At 44.4% G+C, this 22,058-nt stretch overlaps 1 protein-coding gene across 4 annotated transcripts in view; it reads right to left on the bottom strand.

Moving 5' to 3' along the window:
* The window catches only part of Mgat5 (alpha-1,6-mannosylglycoprotein 6-beta-N-acetylglucosaminyltransferase), a 293,844-nt gene that overhangs the window by 97,854 nt on the left and 173,932 nt on the right, over positions 1-22,058 (bottom strand). For all 4 annotated transcript variants that reach the window (XM_075987774.1, XM_075987776.1, XM_075987777.1 and 1 more), the window contains exons 6-9: positions 13,197-13,268; positions 10,551-10,712; positions 7,755-7,924; positions 3,625-3,759 (exon numbers count right to left, since the gene is read on the bottom strand). In XM_075987774.1, the coding sequence (XP_075843889.1) occupies positions 3,625-3,759; positions 7,755-7,924; positions 10,551-10,712; positions 13,197-13,268 (539 nt within the window). The remainder of the gene's footprint in view (positions 1-3,624; positions 3,760-7,754; positions 7,925-10,550; positions 10,713-13,196; positions 13,269-22,058) is intronic.

Here is a 22,058-nt window from a genome sequence, read left to right as displayed (position 1 = left end):
TGTCTCCACTTCCCCATGCTGGGATAGCAAATGTGCACCCTTATGCAGGCCTTCTCTGTAGATGCAGGGATCCAAACTCGGGTCCTCATGTTGCATGGCCAGCGCTTTGCCAGCTGAGCCATCACATTGGTATCCCTCTCTCCTTTTGATTTCTGGGATACGGTTTCACGTTACCTAGGCTGTCCTCAAACATCTAAGCGCTCAAGGATGAACAAGCTTCTGATCCTCCTATCTCTACCTCCTGAGTGCTTGGATCACAAAGAGGCACTGCCATACCTGGTTTTTAGGATCCTGGGGATTAAACCCAAGGCTTCATTTACAACAGGCAAGTGGAATACACACGGAACTCTAACCCTAGACATAACTTTTTCATATTTAAAGGGAAAGAAGTAGGCAAGAAAATTCTAGAAAGTCATGTGATGAATCTGTAGCTTTTCCATAAAACAAAGACCAAGGGCTAAAGCTCCACGAGGCCCCCTGCTGCTTCCTGCTAATTCAGACCTTTACTAAAGAAGGAAAACACTATGCACACCCATAAACCCCAGAGGTGGAGCATTTTCACACAGTAAGCATCAAATACCAATCAACAGTGACCATTTTAATAACGACATGGCCTTTCTTAATTGTCCCAAACACCACCACTGAGAATATTTTTCCATCTAAAGAGCCCGTCTTAATAACAAGGATATGAGAGGGGAGGTCTGGATTACCCAGTTTCCTCTGCATGTTTTCCAGATAGCTACTATTCATAAAATGACAGAAAGGAACAACCCTGACTTTCTTCCCTTAAGGCTATCACAAAAATAGTGTTTATAATATGGCTTATTAACCAAGAAGAAAAATAGTTATTTCTATACAACTGAAAAAAAAATAAAGCCATGGCTTGTGATCTGTGAAGAAAAAAACCAAACCAATAATAGACAAAATATGGTACCATAGACAGGGTGGAGTGCTGGAGCCAAGGAGATGGACGGTTACAGTGTGTGCAGTGCCTGCTGCACACTTTGAAACCCAGTGCTGGGTAAATGAAGGCAAGTGGATCCCTCAGGCTCACTGGCCAGCCAGCCTAGCCAAGAAGCCAGCTCCAGGTCATTGAAAGACTATCTCAAAAGAGAGAGGTGGAGAGAGAGGTGGAGAGAGAGGTGGAGAGAGAGGTGGAGAGAGAGAGAGAGAGAGAGAGAGAGAGAGAGAGAGAGAGAGAGAGAGAGAGAGAGAGAGAAGGCAGAGTCAGGGCATCACCATGTAACCACCAAAGGAGTAACATGCCAGCACTGATAAGCCACAGCTTTGTGGTGATACACAGACTAGTAGAAATGGGTTAATTTAAGACATAAGAGTTAGCTAGGAATATGCTAGAGCCATTGGCCAAGCAGTGTTGTAATTAATATAGTTTCAGTGTGATTATTCGAATCTGGGCAGCCAGGAATGAAAGAGCAGCCTCCACTTACAACAGTGTTTCTGAAGAATGACATCAAAGGTTGTTCTCTGCCCTCCATATGCATGCACACCTATACACATGTATACATGAAAATGTACATGCATATACATATGATCAAAAGAAAAAACTAACCAAAGGACAAAGCATTATCCTGGTCCAAACTTTCCTAAAAGTAAAAAGAATGGTACTCTCTCTCTTGAGGAAATGAAAATAACGCAGACTGTAAGAACAACATTCTCAACAGAGTTAATACAATCATCACAGTCAATCAACACAGTACAATCAACATCGTCAACATAGCAGCCATTCCAAATAATCAAAACAACGAAAAGTCAGTAGAGACAGTCAGCCAGCACAGTCAATAGTCAACACAGTCAACAAAGTTGCCACAGTCAACAGTCATTCAACAATCATTCAACATAACCAGCAGTCAGCACAGTCAACAATGTCAGCATAGTCTATACAGTCAACAGTCCACACAGCACAGTCAATAGTCAACACAGTCAACAAAGTTGCCACCGTCTCCACAGCACAGGCAGCAGTCATTCAACAATCATTCAAGAACAGCCAGCACAGCCAGCACGGTCAGCATAGTCAGCCACCATAGTCAACAGTTATTTAACACAGATAACACAGTCAACAGTCATTGAAGTCCGTCAATATAGTCAACACAGTTACACAGTCATTCAACACAGTTAACATAGTCAACATGGAACACTTGGACCCTTAATACAGTGTCTCCACCATCACCCTCTTTGCTATAATATTTCATCGCCCAAAGATAAAAATAAATCATTGCTGTTGGTGGTAATGTTTGAGAGAGAATATTATAGATAATGGACATTACTAGACCTTGAATTTTTGAGAAAATTCTTTGCATTTTTACTTCTTATTTTTGTCTGATTCATAAAGGACTTCCAGTCTGAAATGATCTTGGGGGTTTAAAGTTAAAAAAAACTGAATGTAACTAACAAGAAGATAAAGGCCTACATTGGGATATTTATGAATTGGATAAGTTAGAGTATGTGATGGTTTATTCTTGATTGACAACTTGATTGACTTTAAGAAATGCCAAGGAGACTAGGCAAGCAAGCCTCTATGCGTGTCTGTGAGTGTATCTCCAAAGATGATTAACTAAGGGAAAGTCTACCCTGAATGTGGGAGGCACCATCTTGTGGGCTGGGGCTCCTGGTGGAATACAGAAGAGAAATTGTGCAGGCAAGGCATATTCTCTCTCATTCTCTCTCTCTCTCTCTCTCTCTCTCTCTCTCTCTCTCTCTCTCTCTCTCTCTCTCCTTCCTGACTGCTATGATGTGAACTGCTCTGTCACACTGTCCACATCACAACAGACTGAAGTCTTTGAAACCATGAGCCAAAATAAAATCTTTCTTCCTATAAGATATTTTGCTCAGGTATTTGGTCAATGTGACAAAGTTAACACAGAAGACCATGTCAAAAATGCTGGGATGTAGACTATATAGCATGAATAAAGCTATGGTTTCCATTCTATCCCTAGCACTGATAAAATCTGTGCACAGCTGCAGAAACCATAAGAAAGCCTGCCTCCTCAAGGTGGAAGAAAAGATCCAACTCTTAAAGGCTGTCCTCTGACCACCACAAACATGCTGTGGCATGCACATACACAGATTCACACAAACACGAATGCATGTACACAACAAACACACAAATGAACAAGAAAAGTCACTATTTGACTAAATGCATGAGATTCTCCTAGTATACAAAGAGAGGAATGGTAGGTATTGGGGAGGATAAATGGGAAGCTGCTAGATATGTTTTGTTTTTCTTTTTTTTTCTTTTTTCTTCTTATTTTTTAAGTCAAGGTTTTACTCTGTAGCTTTGGCTGTCCCAGAACTCACTACATAGGCCAGGTTGGCCTTGAACTCACAGATATCTGCCTGCCTCTGCATCCTGAGTGCTGGAATTAAAGGCATGCGCCACTATGCCTGATTGGGCACCTGTTTTCTATTCTTAGAATATCAATAGAAATGATGAACAATCTCAGGGAGCGGTCAGTGGAAACAACCTGAATTTCATTAGGAATGAAAAGTATACTCCAGACAGTTCAAAAGATAATACTTAATCACCCTTTAAGAACAAACAAACAAACAAGCAAAACCAGATACAATTCTTGTCAGGGCAAAAGGGTCTTAGCATGTAGTACTTACTGGTAATGAACCCAGGATGGTCCTAGAGTTTTCTTAAATTGAGCAAGTCCCACAATATCGATATAAATAAGCTCAACGATCCTGTCTCCTACAGTGGGGCAGCCAGACCGGTTTCCAACAACCTTCTTCATAATCCTGGAGCAGGACAAACGGGCACAAAAAGAAAAGACATCAGACACTTGACAATCCTAACCCAGGCAAATGTGACAGGATCACACACACCTCAAGTCCCTATCAGAGATAATGGGTTTATGCTCCACGCCTGTCTCAACTCTCCAGCGTCCTCATTCTGACTGAGGAAAATTAGATGCTGGTATACAAACACAACCTGTGAGGTTAGCAACCTGTGTGAGCCGTCTCTTCTGTGGAGCAGACATGGGCGTTACCATGAGATAGCTAACCTGATTCATCTCTCTGAATCTCTCCTCCTATCGTCCTCCAGAATGGGGAGAGGGGATTGAATAGTGATATGCAGATACTTCCCCCAAATTCAAACAGTCTCTCTTAGAAAGGGACTCTTTAAGACTCAGGAAATACAACTTACAAGGTCCAGAAAGTAAATGAGACTCACGAGTCCCAGGAAGCTCCTGGACCAGGATTCACAGGACCCGCCTAAGGTTATATAAGCAGTAGCAATGGCTTAGGAGAGAAGACTCTGTAGTCAGTAGATCTGCCTGCACAGCATGCAGGGAGCTTGAGGGGTGCAACTTAATGAGCTGCTACCCATGCTACCCATGCCGGGGTGGGCTTTTTGGTGATGCAGCTGCCTTTGAGTCACCAAGTTCCTCCTAAGTAACCCCTCATCCACAATCCTATTAAGTAACCCTGATAAATTCACTGGCTCACTAAGCTGGTGTTGAGTGGAATCATTTCTTTGGTCTTTTGTTGGGGCCTGGTGAAAATGTCCCCAGAAAAAGTCACACAACAAACACAAACGCTATGACATTCTCTCCCTTTCGTTTGTACTCCCTAAACACCTTGACTCCCAGCCCTCAGCTTGAGTAGCTCCCCATACACTTTTGCATTGTCATGAGTGACTCATGATAGACCTGGCCCTGAGGCTTAGACATTCTCATGATCTAGTCTTCCAGCCACTGACCCACCCTCTCTACCCTGACATCCAAACTGCCCTTGCGCTAACAGAAGACAACATGTGTGCTATTCTGTGAACCTGACTAGTCAGAATGAGTCCAAGGCGTAGGCGCCATGTACCCAGACACCAGGCACCACCTTTGACCCTTTCCCTGCTCACATCCCACAGCCACACCTGACTGTTTACAAAAGTCCCACTTTTGACCAATGACAGGGGACACAAGCTGCTCCACAGTTCCTGACACTTCCTGCTTCAGGCCCCTTCTGCCCCTTCTGGGCTTCCAAAAAAAAAAAAGTTAAGCTCTATTGAACTGATTTCTTCTGAAGAACTGGAAAACTTTCTATGAAAGGCTGGATAATAAACACTTTTCATAATCAACTCAGCCTCTGTGGGGTGGAAGCAGCCATGAGTTAAGTAATAGTTGGTGTGGCTCTGCAACCAGACAATGTTGGCAAAACCAGGCCGAAGGCTGGCTTTGGGCCGCTAACAACAGATTATACCCAGGGGCCGCCTTGGCTACTGGTTCTCAACCTCATCTGAATAGTAGACCTACCTACAGTGTAACACAGAATATTTAGACCATGACATTTCCAAATCTTGTAACTTAATGACCCTGGGAATGTTCTATTCTAGGATTTAAGGAGATCCCCAAATCTCTTGGAAAGTGAAATAAAAAAATTCCCCAAGCAATCCTAATGAATGGCAAAGAACTGGGGATCATTTCTCTGTGTTGCTTCTGTAATGTTCATTTTCAATAAAGCACATCTAGGGGCTGTGGATGTTGTTCAGTGGGCAGAGCTCTTGCCTAGAACTCCTGAAGCCCTTCGTCCCATTCCCAGCACCATATAAACTGGGTGTGGTGGTGCATTCCTGTCAAACTGTCCAGGAGGCAGGGGCAGGAGGGTTAGAAGTTCAAGATCATCCTCGATGGCAAGTTTGAGGCAGTCTGGGTTACTTGTCTCAATGGCCCCTTCCTCCATATTGTACATATGGCCCTCATCCCAATATTCACAAAGATTAATACTGACTTGTCCTTGACCATCAAGCGAGCCTCTGCAATAATCACACCCAACATCTTTCCTAAGCTCCACTGTCATGCCTGATTGATTACTCAGTCCTCCATGTGCTCATCCGCTTACTCGCCACTCACGTCCACGTTCCTTCTCTCATCCCTTCAGTAGCCAGAGTACACCGGGCACCATGTGTGAGAGGCAGGAACACAGTGGTGAGATTCCATTTTCAGCACCCCCTGTTCTTACAGCCTAGCATCCACACCTTGATTAGCATTAATAGAGTTGTAATTAGTAAGATTATTATTTAATGCATCAATTGTGATTGTCCAAAGATTGACAGCTGAGGAACAACATGCCGGTCACCTTTCGGACCCCATTTTGAATCCCAGCCCTCAGAAGGCATGCAGGAAGGCAACAGGAGGCAGTCTGGTAAAGAAAGAGAACCACTTGAGGTACAAAGGGCAACTTTGTACTCAGAGTTCATCCAACTCTGAAGGAGAAAGGGAGGGCTGTTGCAAAAAGCCTGCAGAAGTCAGTTCCAGGGTCAGATCCAGGTATCTACATGCTACCCTGAAACCTCAGGCGGCTCAGGCTCAGGTTCCTCAGCTCTAAAACACAAATGGCAAAGCATCTACTTCCAGGTGCTGAGGTTTAAATACAATACAATATATGGGAAGCCGAGATGCTTCCTCAGTAATGCTCCTGCTTCCATACAATACAATATACGGCTGCCAAGATGCTTCCTGGGCAAAAGCTCCTGCTTCTTTCTGTCACTGGAACCCACAGTGGAAGACGAGAACTGCCTTTCTGAGAGCTGTCTTCTGACCTCCACATACACAGAGGCACACGTGCCCACATGCTCACACATACAGTCATAAACAACACTAAACCTAAAACCACGAGGTGCTTAGTATGAACACACAGTAAGTGGCTCACTATAGATCTAATAGCTACCATTAGTGCTGGGGTGGGGCCGAGCTGGTATAAAACCTGCCTGGCATGCATAAAGCCTTGGGATCCACTCCCACCGCCATATAAACCAAACATAGAGGTGCACAGCCCTGGGGAGGTGAAGGTAGAGATCAGAAATTCAAGGTCATCTTCAATTATATATATTGAGTTTGAGGCCAGCCTAGGCTACACAGACCTAATCTCGACATAAAAATAGCCCCAACCAACACTACTGCTATCATAATTCCCGGTATTTCTACTGTACGCAAACCTTTATCATGGTGCCTGGCATCTGGAAAGCAAGGCGAGGACTGCTAAGATTATCTTCAGACAGGATTACTGCCAACAACCTTGGTGTGTCAATAATGCAGTAGAAACGGTAGAACGTGCATTGCTCTCTACCATCTCTGGTGGCCTCGCAAGGGCTGGCACAGCGACATGACAACTTGCATGCTGGGTCAGAAGTCTCTGCTGGCAGTTTTCTGGGGGCTGTGGGGACCCTAGTTTTTCTGTTCGGGCAGCTGTATCAACTGAAAAGGCGCTGAGATGGGGGTGAGAACTGAGTGCAAACCTCAGTGGGACGGAAGACTCAGGGAAGAGCAGACTGAGGTGGAAGTTAGCTAACCGAGAAAGGATTGAATTCGGGCTTTCGGGAAACCCATTTTACTCATATTAAATTATAAACAGGAACTGGCCCTGTTTTGAGTTTTAGAAAGCTTGATGTTGAGCAGGGAGTAGCATGGATGTTGGCAAGAGGCAGGGAATTAGGCAAGTCAATAGAGTCTTGCGCTGCAGATGTTGGAAACACCTGGAATAGCAAAGAATAAACGCCTTCGCTTGAGTTTTCCTGGCGTTCATTTATGAAGCCCCGGAGCCAGCAGCCAATGAAAACATATTATCCTTCTCATAGTGTATATATTAAGCTCCTGAAAATAATCTTCTTATCGCCTGTTTAGCGAATTATCACTCTCATTTTCCCCCCACGAGAACTCGCACCCTAATAGAGGAGCTTTACGAGTTTACTGTTTCGTTTTTGTATTCTGATTTTCAAATTGAAAAAGTAATTTCCTTACTCCTTGAGCTCAGCCAGCGAAGCTGAGATCCGGATGTCATGGCCCAGTAGGTAGAGAGACGTAATTAAATCACTCCATTGAACTAGTTCACCAAGAGGGCCACCACTGAACGCCGTCTCTGCAATCTTGAAGCCAGATTCCTTGGTCAGGAGCCCCAGGTGCACAAGAATCTGGAAAACAAAAGAGGAAATGCATAAGGACTTCTGGAGCCACCTTCAAAATCTGTGCACACCAGAAAGCAGTCAGCCGGATAAAGGAACCACTGAAGTCTGAGCAAGGGGTATGCCATTTTTCTACAAGGTATAAATAAAATAAGCAAGGAAATAATGTTTCACCGTTTCAGACAAATGTTAAAATCAGGAACTGCCCTTGGTTGCGCTATGACTGTGAACTACAGATTACCCTGATTTTTAAAAATAGAACATATGGTTGTGTCAGGCAGCAAAGAATCTGATGAACAAACACAGGACCCCAGTTCGAATCCCTAGAGCCCAGATACAAAAGCTGGGCGTGGTGGTGCACGCTTGTAAAGCCAGTGCAGAGGAGACGGAACAGACTAGACAGTACCGCAACTTCCTGTGTTTGCCTCTCCTGTGTCGGGATTGCAAGCATGTACCACTACACCTGGCGTTTGAAGTGGGATCTGGGCAGCAAACTCAGGTTATATGCCTGTGTGGCCCGCTCTTTATCAACTGGGCTCTCCCAGCCCAGCAAGCCTGTTGCTTAAACATCCTCTTATTATGATTCATGAGGCTTGTTTGGTTTTTAAATATAAAACCATGGAAATAAGCATATTTGATGTGTTTCAGTGAACTTTGGTCTCTCCCCATCCAGCTGACCCAGTCTGGCCATGGGAGCCTGCTGCAGCTGGTATCTCCACTCTCTGGCCAGAATTGTAGGCACTTTTGGTAGCTTTTCTATTCTGGGGTATGAGAAGATATTCTAAGCTCATCAAGTGCAATTTCTGTCTCCGACCTTAATGAGCCATTTTCCCAAGAACCATTTATCCTACCTAGTGGAAACAGCCTTTAGAGATCAAAGGCTAGTTCTCAGGGGACACAACTTAATTGCTATTTGGAGACTTCTCCACTGGCTCTAGCGAGGAACTTCACTTTTCCTCGAAGATAAAATAAACTAAGGGTTCTTCCTGGCAGTGCCACTCCAAACCCAAGGCTGGAGATAATACCTCCAGATACCATCTCCCATCTGTCACCAGCCCTTGCTGTCTCCTGCAGTGAAACTTCCACTCCACGAAGGGAGACACCCAGTAAGTCATTTTCTACACTGTAATGTTCACAATGGCTCCAGAATAAGATTATCAATACCTCGGCATATGACAAGATACAAGTGTTAAATTGTTCTCGAAGCTTGCGTGCTCACTTTACCGTGTTCTACAGAAATAGTGATCAGCCCTCCAGTGTGTGCTTGCCCAAAATTGGAAACACACAGTCAATCCAGGTGTTTCATTTTCCTTAGGATTTTCAGGTATGAGGGTTTTTTTTTCCTGTTTTTAAAATTTAAAATAGATTTTCCCCAAACAATATATTCTGGTTATGGGTTCCCCTTTCCTAACTCCCTTCAGATCCTCTCTACTTCCCCACCCATCCAAGTCCATGCCTTTTCTTTCTCTCTCTCATTAAAATATAAACGTGCATTGAAAAAAATATAATAATACAAAAATAATTCAGAATAGCAAACAAACAGAAAAAAGAGGGAGGGTATGGCACTTTTAAACTAATCTTTTTCTTTTTATGTAAATGGTTGCGGTGTTAAGTTACCAAGCATGAAGTGCTGAGAGAAATTTGGTTTCCACGCCAGCTGCACCCACTCCATCCTATCCCCCTCCCTTCTCTGACCGCTCAATTATTTTCTTACTGAGGAAAAAATATGTATAGCATCACATAGTGGCCACCATTTTAATGCACATGGTTCAGAAGCAGTGTTCTCCCCTGGGTATCTCATTTCTGAAACTGGAAGAGTTCTGAAACTTAAGTTTAAGTCATAGTGGATAAGATCTTTCCTGTGTCGTGTGTGCGGGGGTGGGGGGTGTGCCTGTGGGAGCGTGTGATGAAGATGGCTACATACCAATGTATGCCTTATGCTTTTGAACCATGTCATTAAAATGTTTACATGTTCTATGCTAGAAACATTCTTCTATAGTAAGAAAAATAATTAAATGGTGAAAAAAAGGAAGAGAGGGAGGGAAGGAAGGAAAGGAGAGGATGTAACAGGTATGGAAACCATTGTCCACCCCTACTTTCTGCCTGTGGCTATCACCTCTCAGTCACCATCCACCTTGTTGTGTGTGCACGTGTGTGTGTGTGTGTGCACGTGTGTGTATGAAGAAGTGGATGTAACAGGTATGGAAACCATTGTCTGCCCCAAACTTCTCTCTGTGGCTACCACCTCTCAGTCACCATCCACCTTGTGTGTGCATGTATGTGTGTGTGTGTGCACATGTGTGTATAAAGAAGTGGATGTAGCAGGTATGGAAACCATGGCCCAGCCCTACTTTCTGTCCTTGGCTACCTCTCAGTCACCATCTATCTTGTTTTGTGTGTATGCGTGTGTGTGCGTGTGTGTCTGGAGATGTGTCTATCTGTGCACACATTCACAGAACACAGAGGAAGACATCGAGCGTGAGAAAAGAAAACCTCAGACTTGGGCGAGGAGATGCCGAGCTCATCTCTGATGGAATGTCACTTGACATATGACATCGCTCTTCATCTTGTTTCCAAGCAAAGTCAAATTTTAGGAGGAAGCTGCCATATAAAGGAACCGAATTAAGAAACTCACTTTCTTCCGTTTTCTCTTTTCAAGGTTTTGTTTCTCTGCCAGAGATTTGATAGCTTGGATCCACGCATCAGCCATTCTCCGGATCCGGAGTCTCATCCACCGAAACTCCTCGTGCTTCTTCATCATGCTATAGAGAATGTTAAAATCCGTACGGATTTCCGCCTAGGGAAAAGAGAAAGAAACGGAATAAAGTGAACAGAAGATTAAATAAATCCTAGGATGGAAAGTGATTTTCATGATTGGACATTTTAAACCTGAGAGCCAATTAAATCCAGGATTTCAGAAATCAACCTTGACTCTCTGCATGGCCCTTGCTTAAGAGTCCTGAGGGAAGAGGGCCAACGAGATGGCTCGGCAGGTAAAGGCTCTTGCCAAACAGCCTGGCAATCTGAGTTCAATCCCCAGGACCCTCGTGTGGAAGAGACAGAAGACTGACTCACGGGTTGTCATCTGGCCTCCAATGCTCACTATGGCACACACATGCCCATACACATGCATGCACAAATAAAATAAATGTGACTGAAAGACTTTAAGAAGAAGGAGGACTGCAAATTGAAACAAAACTCCCCCCAGTGCAGATTTTGTTACAAGGGATATCACTGAAAACATTAGAGATTGAGAAAGTAGGCATGGTCACTGTGAAGCCTGCGCGACGCTGGAATGTAGTTTTCACAATGGATCTACCCGATGTACCTTCAAATCCCCTGTGCCAAGACTTATCTGTCCTGGAGGCTCCTTCTAGGCAGCTGACCACCAGGAAAAGCTATCAGCTCCAACAGGCCAGCCAACACTGTGCGGGTTCCCAGAGAGCCTCTCCTCCCAGGGTAAGATGGGGAAAAATGATCATTTTCTAGTTTTGTCCTGGGCCAAACCAACAAAACTGGATATTTCTAAGGAATTTTAAAAGCTAGGGATCGGGTTTGTTTCTACCATGGCTGAGTACAGTTTAAGATTCAGAGCAGAATAATTTAAGGCCCAGGAAGACTATTTTTCCTGCTCCTCTGGATACTGTAGCTGGATGCTGCCTCTGATTAGAAGATGAGAGAAACGTGGTATCCGTCAAGCAAAGCAAATCCATCTCTTAGCCGTCTTCATGGCTCATTCTGAGCGTTTGTCTCCCTCCTTGACCCACAGTCTCCCATGGTCTACACTTGAGTTCACAAACCCTGGCCATAGAGCGGTCCTCCTAGCTGCCTGTGTGTGTACATGCCATTTTAGTGGAACACCGCCACACCCTTCATGACATATTAATTACCCATGGCTGCTCTCTGCATTAGGACTACGGAACTGAGCAGGCGTGAGATTAAAGCTCCGACAAAGACAAAAACGCTATCTGGCGTTTTACGTTTTTCTTGTTTACTACGTTTTTATTTATTTAGAATGTGTGTGCATGTGTGAGCTTGTAAGCACGCGCGCGCACCCACGCTCAAGTGTGTGTTTAAGTCAGAAGACAACCTGCAGCAATTGGTTTTCTCTCTGTATCGTGGGGGTCCTAGGGAATGAAACGTAAGTCTTCAGACTTGGCAGTAGGCGCCTTTGCTTGCTGAGACATCTATTGGGCTGGTGAGCTCTATTACGTTAGTACATGATGGGGTGTCAGGTAGCCTAAGCTGGTCTTGAATTCTCTATGTAGCCAAGGATAATCATGATTTCTAATTCTCCTGCCCCTACCTCCCAAGTGCTAGGATGACAGGCACGCACCACCAAGTCCACTTTACCATGTTGCAGACTGAACCCAAGGGCTTCTTGCATGCTAGGTGAGCATTCTACCAACCGAGACACATCCTAAACCCCACCTTCACCTTTCCCGGAAAGTGTCTGCTTTGGGCTAGAGAGAAGACTCGGTGGTTAAGGGCGCTGACTGCTCTTGCAGAACAGTGGGGTTCAGTTCCCAGCAGCTCACTACCATCTGTAACTCTAGTCCCAGGGGTCTGATGCCCTTGTCTTGCCTCTATGGGCTCCTGCATGTACACTGTGCACAAAATCTCATGCAGGCATACAAATAAAACAGACACACAAAGAAAAACAATGAAAGATAATAAAGACTTTTCGAATGATTTGCTGATCTATGTCTAAAGAAAATGCAAAAATGCCCACGCTTTCGAGATAGCATCGAAGGTCTCTGGAGTCCCTTCCTCTTTCTAATTGCACTGCATCTTCAACCCAGCTTACCCAAACCTCTGACCTTGCCTGCCCAGCCTTGTAGTATGATACCAAAGACAGACTTCCCGGAGAGACACGCCTTTCTCCCCACACCTCACAGAGCACTGCTTGTCCTTCCACATGCAGCTGCTCACCATCTTCTCTTCGGACTCCCCTGACCTCCACACTTGAGACCGTCCTTCCTCATTAATCTTCCTCAGCAGGCATTAGAGCCTGGTGACAAGCCTGGTCGTTATTTACAGCCAGTCCCCTCATTAGATCACCCAAGGCCTCCACATCTGGCACAAGAGCTCATCCTTCTCTGTGGCCCATCATTTTGGGACCTTCAGAGAATTGTTCAATAAATAAATCTACGCTAACTGGTCTATGATTGGGCCAGCTAGACTTGGGGTTTCAGCTGGCACTTCCAAAGGACGCTGCGTGCATCATGTAGCATAGGACCCGAATGCCCAAGGGGAGAAAGAGTGCTCCACAGACATTTACCAATGAGTTATGATCGGCTTCTTCATAGGGATTTTTCGCTCTCCAAGGTAAACGGGGACACCAATTTTCAACCTGAAAGAGATAAATCAGAAATGCTTGAATACACTGGTTCATCCTTCTGCTCATACACAAAGTGCTAAGAACTCTGCCCAGCTCACAACAAACATGGCTGGAGGGGGAGGGGTCGGGTGGAACTAATTAACCAGATATCAACCAAACTCCTGTGGCATCAGCGAGCTGCCCAGATGCAGGTGCCCCTCAGTGGGGCAGCATCCTTCCACCAAGGTCGTTAAGAAGTGCTTGACCACATCTTCCACCTGTCCCTAATTATAGGGAGTGAGTACTTCAGCTAATCCCCCACATTCAGAAGACGGGACGAGTGTTCTCTGAACACTTCTATAGGAGAATGGCAGTGTGAAGGAAATTCAGCAAATGGGCAGGGGTGATTTTTGATCTGTTCAGGCACATCTAAAGAGAACAGATGGCCTTCAGGCCAAAAAATTAAATCTCTGATTTGAGGATCAGGAACGCAAGCCAAGGTTTAATGCTAATTAGCCAAGGCTTGTTTTCTGGGTGTTTCCTTGACACTGTCTCAATAAATAACCTAGGACTGGTGGCTCGCACCTGTCCTGCCAGTACCAAGAGATGGAGGCAGGAGGATCAGACATTCTAGGTCTTCCTTGGCTGGATAATGAGTTCTAGGGCAGCGTGAGCTATACAAAGACCCTGTCTCAAACTCCAGTTAAACAGGAATGGGTTAGATATCTATGCAGCGATCTCATGAGAGCCCTTCCACAAAATAACCTGTCCGCACGCCTGCTGTGTCCAACCTTCTGATGCTGAGGTAACTACAAGGCTCACTCTGGAGAACTTCACTACAGAATTACAAAACACACACACACCACACACACATCTCATAATGCTTTAAGCAAGCCTATAATTTTGTGTGAGGCTGCACTCATTCACAGCTCTCTTGGGTGTATGTGGCTTTTAGGCTCAGGATGGACACATCTGACAGCCATTGGGGAAAGAGAGAAAGAAAAGTGAAAACTTACGGGATTGGTAAAACTTCCCTCAAGAAAAGTTACTAAAGAGATTAGAGAAATTAATAATTTTATTATGATTATCATTCAGAACGGGCTGGAGAGATTCTAGGAAGGAGCTCAGAAGTTAAGATGAGGATCTGCACTTGCAAAGGACCTAAGTTCAGTTCCCGGCACCCACATGGAGCAGCTCACAATTCTCCATTACCTCCTGCCTTCCACCCCCACCCCTGCTCCAGGGGATAGGACACCTTCTTCTGGCTTCTAAAGGAACTGAACTCACACACACATATTGCCCCTCCTCATATATGCCTAATAAATAAAAATTCTAGGAAAGAAAAACCAATATAAATACATTGAGTGATAGTAACATTTAGCCTATCTAGCTAAAATAGCAATGACATTTCAGAGATAACATGGTATTCATCTCTTTACTAATAAAGATGGCTCAAGAACTGGCATTGGAAATCAGTGTTATTCAGTCAGGGAGACCTATAAGATTTTACAAAAGGGCATCCATTGAGGGTCACTGAGACAGGGAACCACAGCCTTGTTTGTGGGTTGGCAGAGCAGGCAAACAAGATAATCTATCTTCTTGGTGTGGGTGGGTTTTCAAAGAAACATGTCAGTTTCAGTAAAATCTAGAACTGACTCATAATGCAAGGTGATAGTTACTATGACCAAAAATAATTGGCCCTATTTGCATAAAGCCGTCTGCTATGGAAAAGATCCGAAAGCAGATGAGCCCAGGGCAGTGAGGCTTACAGGGGGGTAGGGAAAGCGTGATGTTCTCTTCCTGTGATGGTTAGGAGTGGCTGCAGTCACTCATGAACTCTCCCATGTGGAAAGCCGAACGCTTTCACTCCTAAGAGAGGATACTAACCTGCCTTGGAGGTCCATGATCTAAATCACTGTGGGCCTTTCAATGGTATGACCATGAAAAGCAACGGAACCAGCTCCACACCTCAGGAAAAACGAGCAGAAAAGCAGCTCAGCAAAGCATGACTCCTCAGCTGGTCCCAGAAATGTCATAGGCAACTGTGCTGGCTGTTCTTAGGCCAGACCAATTCATGTGACACCAATTAAGTCTTAGTAAACGGACTCAGTATAACATCCCAATACAGCCTATTTATAATACCAAGGCTCCGGATGGGTCCTGGGCTTGGCTGGGAGACCCTCAACCAAACACACATTAAGCATGGATGTCAGGAATCCTCAGAAATAAATACACAACCAAGTTCATTTTTTAAACATATATTTATCTTCATCCACTTGGCTAGATTTCCTTTGTGTGTGTGTGACATGTTTGTGTTCCCGTGTGTCCATATGTGGAGGACAGAAGATGATGTTGAATGTCTTCTGCCATCACTCTCCGTCTTAATTTTAATTTTGTTCTCTGTCCCTCTCTCTCTAACTCTCCCTGAGCTCATCTGTTCAGCAGACCGGTAAACAGCAAGCTCTAGGGACCCAGCTTTCTCTGCCTGCCCTGCTCTGGAGTTACAGGTGCAGCCCTGTGTCCATCCTAACATAGGTGCTGGAGATCCTAACTCAGGTCCTCATGTGAGAGCAGCAGGCACTCTACGGATCCAGCCTCTCCCCAGCACTGAAGAAATAAAGTCTGTACAGGAACCTGTCAGGATGAAAACATCTCCCCTCGAAGAAGATGAAGGGGAAAGTTGAAGCAAGACTGTGAATAAAGAAAGCCAGCTAAGAGGCGACACCATCGCGTGACCAGACACTGATAAAGTCCTCCCTTCACATCCCTCCGCCCCGTGAGGAGCCTTTGGTGACTTAGTGATGAAAACAGTCATTCCAAGGTGATCTGAATTATGACTTCACTAGAGAACTCTCAAGGCTGTAATTCCTTGTTTGAGCCGATCATTTTCTTAGTTCTTCTTTCTCTAAATCACTAGCTACCCTTTTGCTGCCTCCAAGGACATCTCTGCAAATATGGAAAATAGAGTGGTCCAGCTGAGCTCTTAGGCAGCTGTTTCAGCCACGCATGCCATCAGAAGGATGGGCAAACAGATACAGACCTTAACCCACAAAGGGAGGGTGAGCTAAGGGTGCTCTTCACAGGGATAGGCTAACTAGTTGATGAAATAATTAAATTATATGTAAGCCAATTACCCTGTGGGGAGAAGAGGAAAAACAAAATATTTCTCTTTTTCTCTGTGGAACCTCAGAGGATTACCAGAGCTGGAGGAGGGCCAGCTCTGGTGATAACTCAAGTAATGAAACAAACTGCCTTCCACAGGGCAACATTTTCCTAAATAAAAGCCCCGTGATGAGCATGCGGGGGAAAACCGCGCTTGCAGCTAACAATTTGACCTCCTGATATGTAACTGCATTTTCTGTCTGATGCGTCCAGTGTCATTTAATGAGCTTGGCCCATTACTATCACAGCCGATCAATAAAGTCGACCCCAGGGAGGAGCCCACTGCTGACTCACAGGAACTGCCCTGATTCAAACTGTTCCAGAACAGCTACTCTAGGGCTGGCTCACAGTGTCTCTGGGCCCTCCCACCGCCTCCAGACCCTTCCGTCATGGCTGCCTCGGCTACACTTCTCCAGCTGTGGCCCTTGGCTAAGGCTTGCCCACAGTGCAGAGGCACCCTGCCCCTCATGTCCCCTCACCTCTCCCCAATCTTAGAGCACACAGCCTATCAAGGGCAGCCTATCGTCCACCACAGTGAACGACGGGAAACTGGAATGGGGAGATAGCCCAGTGACTAAAATGCTTGACACACAAAGGTGAGGACCTGGGTTTGATCCCTAGCACTCATGCTCGGAACCCTGGTGTGTCGGTATGTTCCTGTAACTCAAGTGCCCGTAAGACATAGACCGGAGAACCGTGCCCAGACAGTCCAGCTCAGTGGTTTTCAACCTTCCTAATGCTTTGACCCTTTAGTACAGCTCCTCATATTGTGGTAACCAACCATAAAATTTTGTTGCTACTTCCTACCTGCAATGTTGCTACTGTTATGAATCGTAATGTAAATATTTGACATGCGAGCCCTGTGAAAGAAGCATGTGACCCCCCCCCCAAGAGGGGTCAGGACCCACAGGTTGAGAACCACTGCTCTAGTGGAATCAGCATGTTCCAGGATCACTAAGAGATGGTCTCAAAAAATAATGTGAGAGCAACGCCGGAAGACATCCAACACAACACACAATAAACACACACACGCCTGCAAAAAGGTACACACACGCAAAACGGAAAACCATCTGAATTCACAGTAGCACACACCCAGCGATTGATAAGGCGGCAGCACTACTCTCTAATCTTGTTCGATTTGCAGGCAAAACGCTTTAGACACAAGCTAATCTTTTTAGCTAGTGCCACGGGCCGCAGAATGAAGACGCCGCAGAGTGAGACACGGAGGACCTGCTGGGCCTGAACTTCCGAACACTAACAGATATCCAGTGGAGAGGGCTCTATACATCACTTTTCTTGAGAGATGAGACATAAAATAAAACAATTTTGACATTCCTCCTGGCGATTTAGCCTTCTTTGAACTAAATAGGTTTTGCAGCTTTGTCAGGAGGCTGGGAAATCAAAGCAGTTCCTACAAGTCCTAACTGGGTCACGCTGCTTTCCAAGGTCCACGTATGGAGGAGTCATTGTATGTAAGGAAAGAGAAACTGCTGGCAGACAGACACACAGCTCAAGGGGTGGGTGGGGGGATTAAAAGAGGAAGCAAGGAGCCTGCTGTCAACACTAACGGTAGATGCCAGGGGGTACAAACGCAGGCTTTCGGGACTGATCTCAGTGTGCCGATGCTCTTCTCTTTGGAAAGAGCCTCAGTTTGGGTATCTTTTCCTGTTAATGGAGAGTGTTTTGTTCTAGTGGATTACTGACACACAGGACCCCATGCCACCTTTTCCAGGAGATAAACACGATCAAAACCAACTACCAGGTACAGGAGCCCACACTCCCGCACTCTGGGGGCCGTGGCAGCTTGATCTCTTGAGTTCTGGGCCAGTTTGGTCAACATAGTGTGTTCTAGGCCAGCCAAAGCCTCACAATGTGACCTTGTTTCAAAAATCAAAATAAAACAACAAACAAAATTTTCCCCCAAACCGAATGCCTAAGAAAAGACTCTTTGTCTTTTTGTGTGTTTGGGGATTGGGGTCTTTCATTCTTTTCCCTTTTGTTAACCTGCATACTATAATGGCTGTGTGTATGTGTGTGGTGTACATGTGTTTTATAGATAGGCCACACATCCATTTATATCATCCTTCCTTGCCTATAGCATTCAGAGTGTCAGGCATTCCACATAGAAGACCCAGCCCTACATCTACTGTGTTTTTGTTCTGATAGGCTTTACTTTTTAAAATGTAATACATTTTTAATTTTGAATGTATTACATTATTTATCCCTGCCACCAGGTGTTTCCCACCTTGGTGGACTGTACCCTTGAACTGCGTGTGAGCTCAAACACACCTTAGCTTGCTTTGGTAAGATAGCTTGTTGCAGCAGAGAAAAGTAACTGGTACACACAGAAGAAACAAACAATGGTAACAAATAAAGGGTAGACAATATAATAAGATAGTACAATAGAGGTTATTTGGTGAATTGTTTGCTGCTAGAAACTTCCACTGAGCCGGGCGGTGGTGGCACACATCTTTAATAGCAGCACTTGAGAGCCAGAGGCAGGAGGATGTCTGTGAGTTTGAGGTCAGCCTGGTCTACAGAGCTAGTTCCAGAACAGGCTCCAAAGCTACACAGAGAAACCTTGTCTCAAAAAAATTTACAGAAACAATAAAATAAAATAAAAACAAAGAAAGAAACTTCCACTGAACATAAGCAGGCCTCTGCCGACAGATTGTGAATTAACTGAAGCAACATTGCAGATGGAACTGTGGTGAGGATGTGGTCTGGAGAGCCATGATTGCTTCTACGGGGGCAGGCAGGAACGCTCCAGACACAGAATGTGAATGCAGCTGGCTGTGTGTAGGAGCAAGCCAGGGGCTGTAGGGATTCTTCAGAGCCCTGCTCAGGATAGGACACGGAGAAGCCGCATAAAGGCTTCCATATGCCTCAGAACCAACAGAGTCTAAGGAGCTAGTGACACAGAAGTTTTAGTTTGTTTTTCAAGACAGGGTTTCCCTGGCTGTCCTGAAACTCACACTGCAGACCAGGCTGGCCTTGAACTCAGAGATCCACCTGGGTCTGCCTCTGGAGTGCTGGGATTAAAGAGTGTGCCACCCACCCATCCCCAGCATGACACAGAGTTTTAAAACCCATCTCAGGTTTAAATTTAAATTTAAATTGCCATTAGCTAAGAAGAGTCACTTCTCATCACACAGGAGAGAGAGATAGCAAATGAATTCCTCTGCAGATGAGCATACAAGTAAAACAGACACAAGCCCTCCTAAGAATTGGCTTCATTCAGCCTGAGTCCATGTCTACAGCGGTGCTATTCAAAGTTGGGAGGCAGTCAGATCCTGGAGACCAGGGACACCTGCTGTGGGATATCTGCACTGTGTGAAGATGTATTGCTGTGATTGGTGTAATAAAATTCTGAACAGCCAATAGCTGGGCAAGGGGGGGGGGGATAGAATTTCCAGGGAGAGAAAGGAAAAGGAGGAACTAAGGCTCAAGAGACCCAAGACACACAAAGAGGAAACAGGAGGAGCAAGATGGAAGAGGTAATACCACGTGATAGAACGTAGATTAATATAAATGGGTTAATTTAAGTGATAAGAGCTAATTCAGAATAAGCCTAAATTATAGGCTAAGCTTTCATAATTAATAGAAAGTCTCTATGTCATTATTTGCGAGCTGGCTGGTGGGACAGAAAAAGACTCCTTACAGACACTACCGGTCTTTGCTGTTTAGCATATGACTTTGGCTCAATATCATCTTAAATGACTATGAGAATAATTCTATTATAACTGGCTCATTCATTCTACTAAGTTTTTCTTTTTGTTGTTGTTGTTTTGTTTTGAGACAAGGTTTCTCTGTAGCTTTGGTGCCCATCCTGGAACTTTTTTTTTTTTTAATTTCTGTTTCATCTGAACTTAGCTATCACTACAATTGTTCAGCACATAATATGAATTTATTTCTTACTTTCCTTGATACTTTGTGTTGTTTTACAGGAAGGAGATGGAGTGAATTCTGACTTTGTACTATCTTTTTCAAAATAGAAATTAGTTTTAAAATTTTTTAAATAAATTCACATTAAATATTTAATAATTTCTGGGGTGAGCTAACTTGAATCATGTGGCCAGTCTCCAATTTACCCCTTTCCCTAAGGTCACTCCCAGTCATCTGTCCACGCCATAATAATGATGTATCTGCTGCACGCCAGTCACCGCACTAAGTCTTGGGGAAGAAAACTAAACAAGAGCTCTAATCACAGACTCCGACAGAGGCTATGAAAAGTAAGCCAGAAAAAACGGGCTTCCTTTTGGAGATGGGAAACCTTGTGCCTATTGTTCCTAGAGGTTCTTGGGAATGCAGGGTGGATCAGGGTGCAGAGCAGGCAGAGAGGATGAACCTTGTATGGAGCAACAGGCAATGCGGAGGCGAAAGCAAAACTCTGGAGACTTGATTCAAGTTCCAGCTTTCCTTCTTTCTAGATGCAAGAGCTGGGGGACCTATGAAACCCCTCTATCTTAGCTCTCGGTGTAATGCTTTTTCCTAACCCAATACACTATGTCTAATAAAAATGCTACACCAGCCATGGGAAAAACAGGCCAAGAGCACATGGAGAGACGGCTCGGCGGTTAAGAACGGGAACTGATTTGAGTTGGGTCCAAGTTCAATTGCAGTCACCCTTATCGGATGACTTACTCTCCCCGAAAACTCCAGCCCCAGGACATCTATTGCCTTCTTCTCAGCTCCACAGACACTGTGTGTGTTCACATACCCAACTCCCAGCATAGGTAATTTGAAAAAGAATCAAAATATGGCCTAAAAAGAGCATATACTTTTGAGAGGGTGGCTCATATGATGATTTTGGTTAGTTAACCTAACCATGTACATTTCAGGGAGATTAATAGTAATAATAATAATAATAATAATAATAATGCCATATGAGAATGAAATGAATTATTATATATAAAATTCTGACAATGAAGTCTTGGTGGCAATATGATCCCTTGGACTATTCTTGGAACACAGTAGGAGCAATGTAGATATTTGTTAAAATAAGGAATTTTTGACACACATGATATATAGAAAACACAAAATATCTTAGCTGTTATAAAGGAAGGGGAAATAAATGAGCTGGTCTTGTGGAAAGATCCTGGAGTGTCCCTTTAGACAGCTTCACAGTCAGGCCACTTTTTAGAAGGAAAGAACAGATCTGAGGCTTAAGGAGAAAGGAAAAGATCTGAAATAGCATTGTTGAGTTAGTAACTAAAAAAAAAGAGGTGATTGAGTTTTGTTGCTCATATAAGGGTCAATATTAGAATTATTTAGAGAGGTATAAACCAGATTGATTGTCAAGTTATACCCACCTATATCGGTTGACCCATCTTTAGGCTCAAAAGGTAGATTAATGAGCTAGGGTATTTCTAGTAGAAAAAATATATATACACACACATATGTGTGTATGTGTATACATATATGTGTATGTATGTGTGTGTTTGTATATATATGTGTGTATGTATATACGGGGAAAGAACTGTCAAGAGTTGTGAAGGCAATGGACTACAAAGAATATGCTGAACAGGAAGGAAAACAGAATCAGTGAGTGACAGGACAGAATTCTTGATGTCTAAGAAAAGCAACTGCAGAATCAGCAATTGAATGAGGAAGTGGGAGTAAGAAAACCCCTTAGAGAAGCGCTCAATGGAAACAGCTTTT

The sequence above is a fragment of the Microtus pennsylvanicus genome, chromosome 10 (genome assembly GCF_037038515.1).
Source record: "Microtus pennsylvanicus isolate mMicPen1 chromosome 10, mMicPen1.hap1, whole genome shotgun sequence".
NCBI classification, from domain to species: domain Eukaryota; kingdom Metazoa; phylum Chordata; class Mammalia; order Rodentia; family Cricetidae; genus Microtus; species Microtus pennsylvanicus.
The sequence above is the reverse complement of the archived record's forward strand: the minus strand, read 5'-3'. Positions and strand labels throughout refer to the sequence as shown.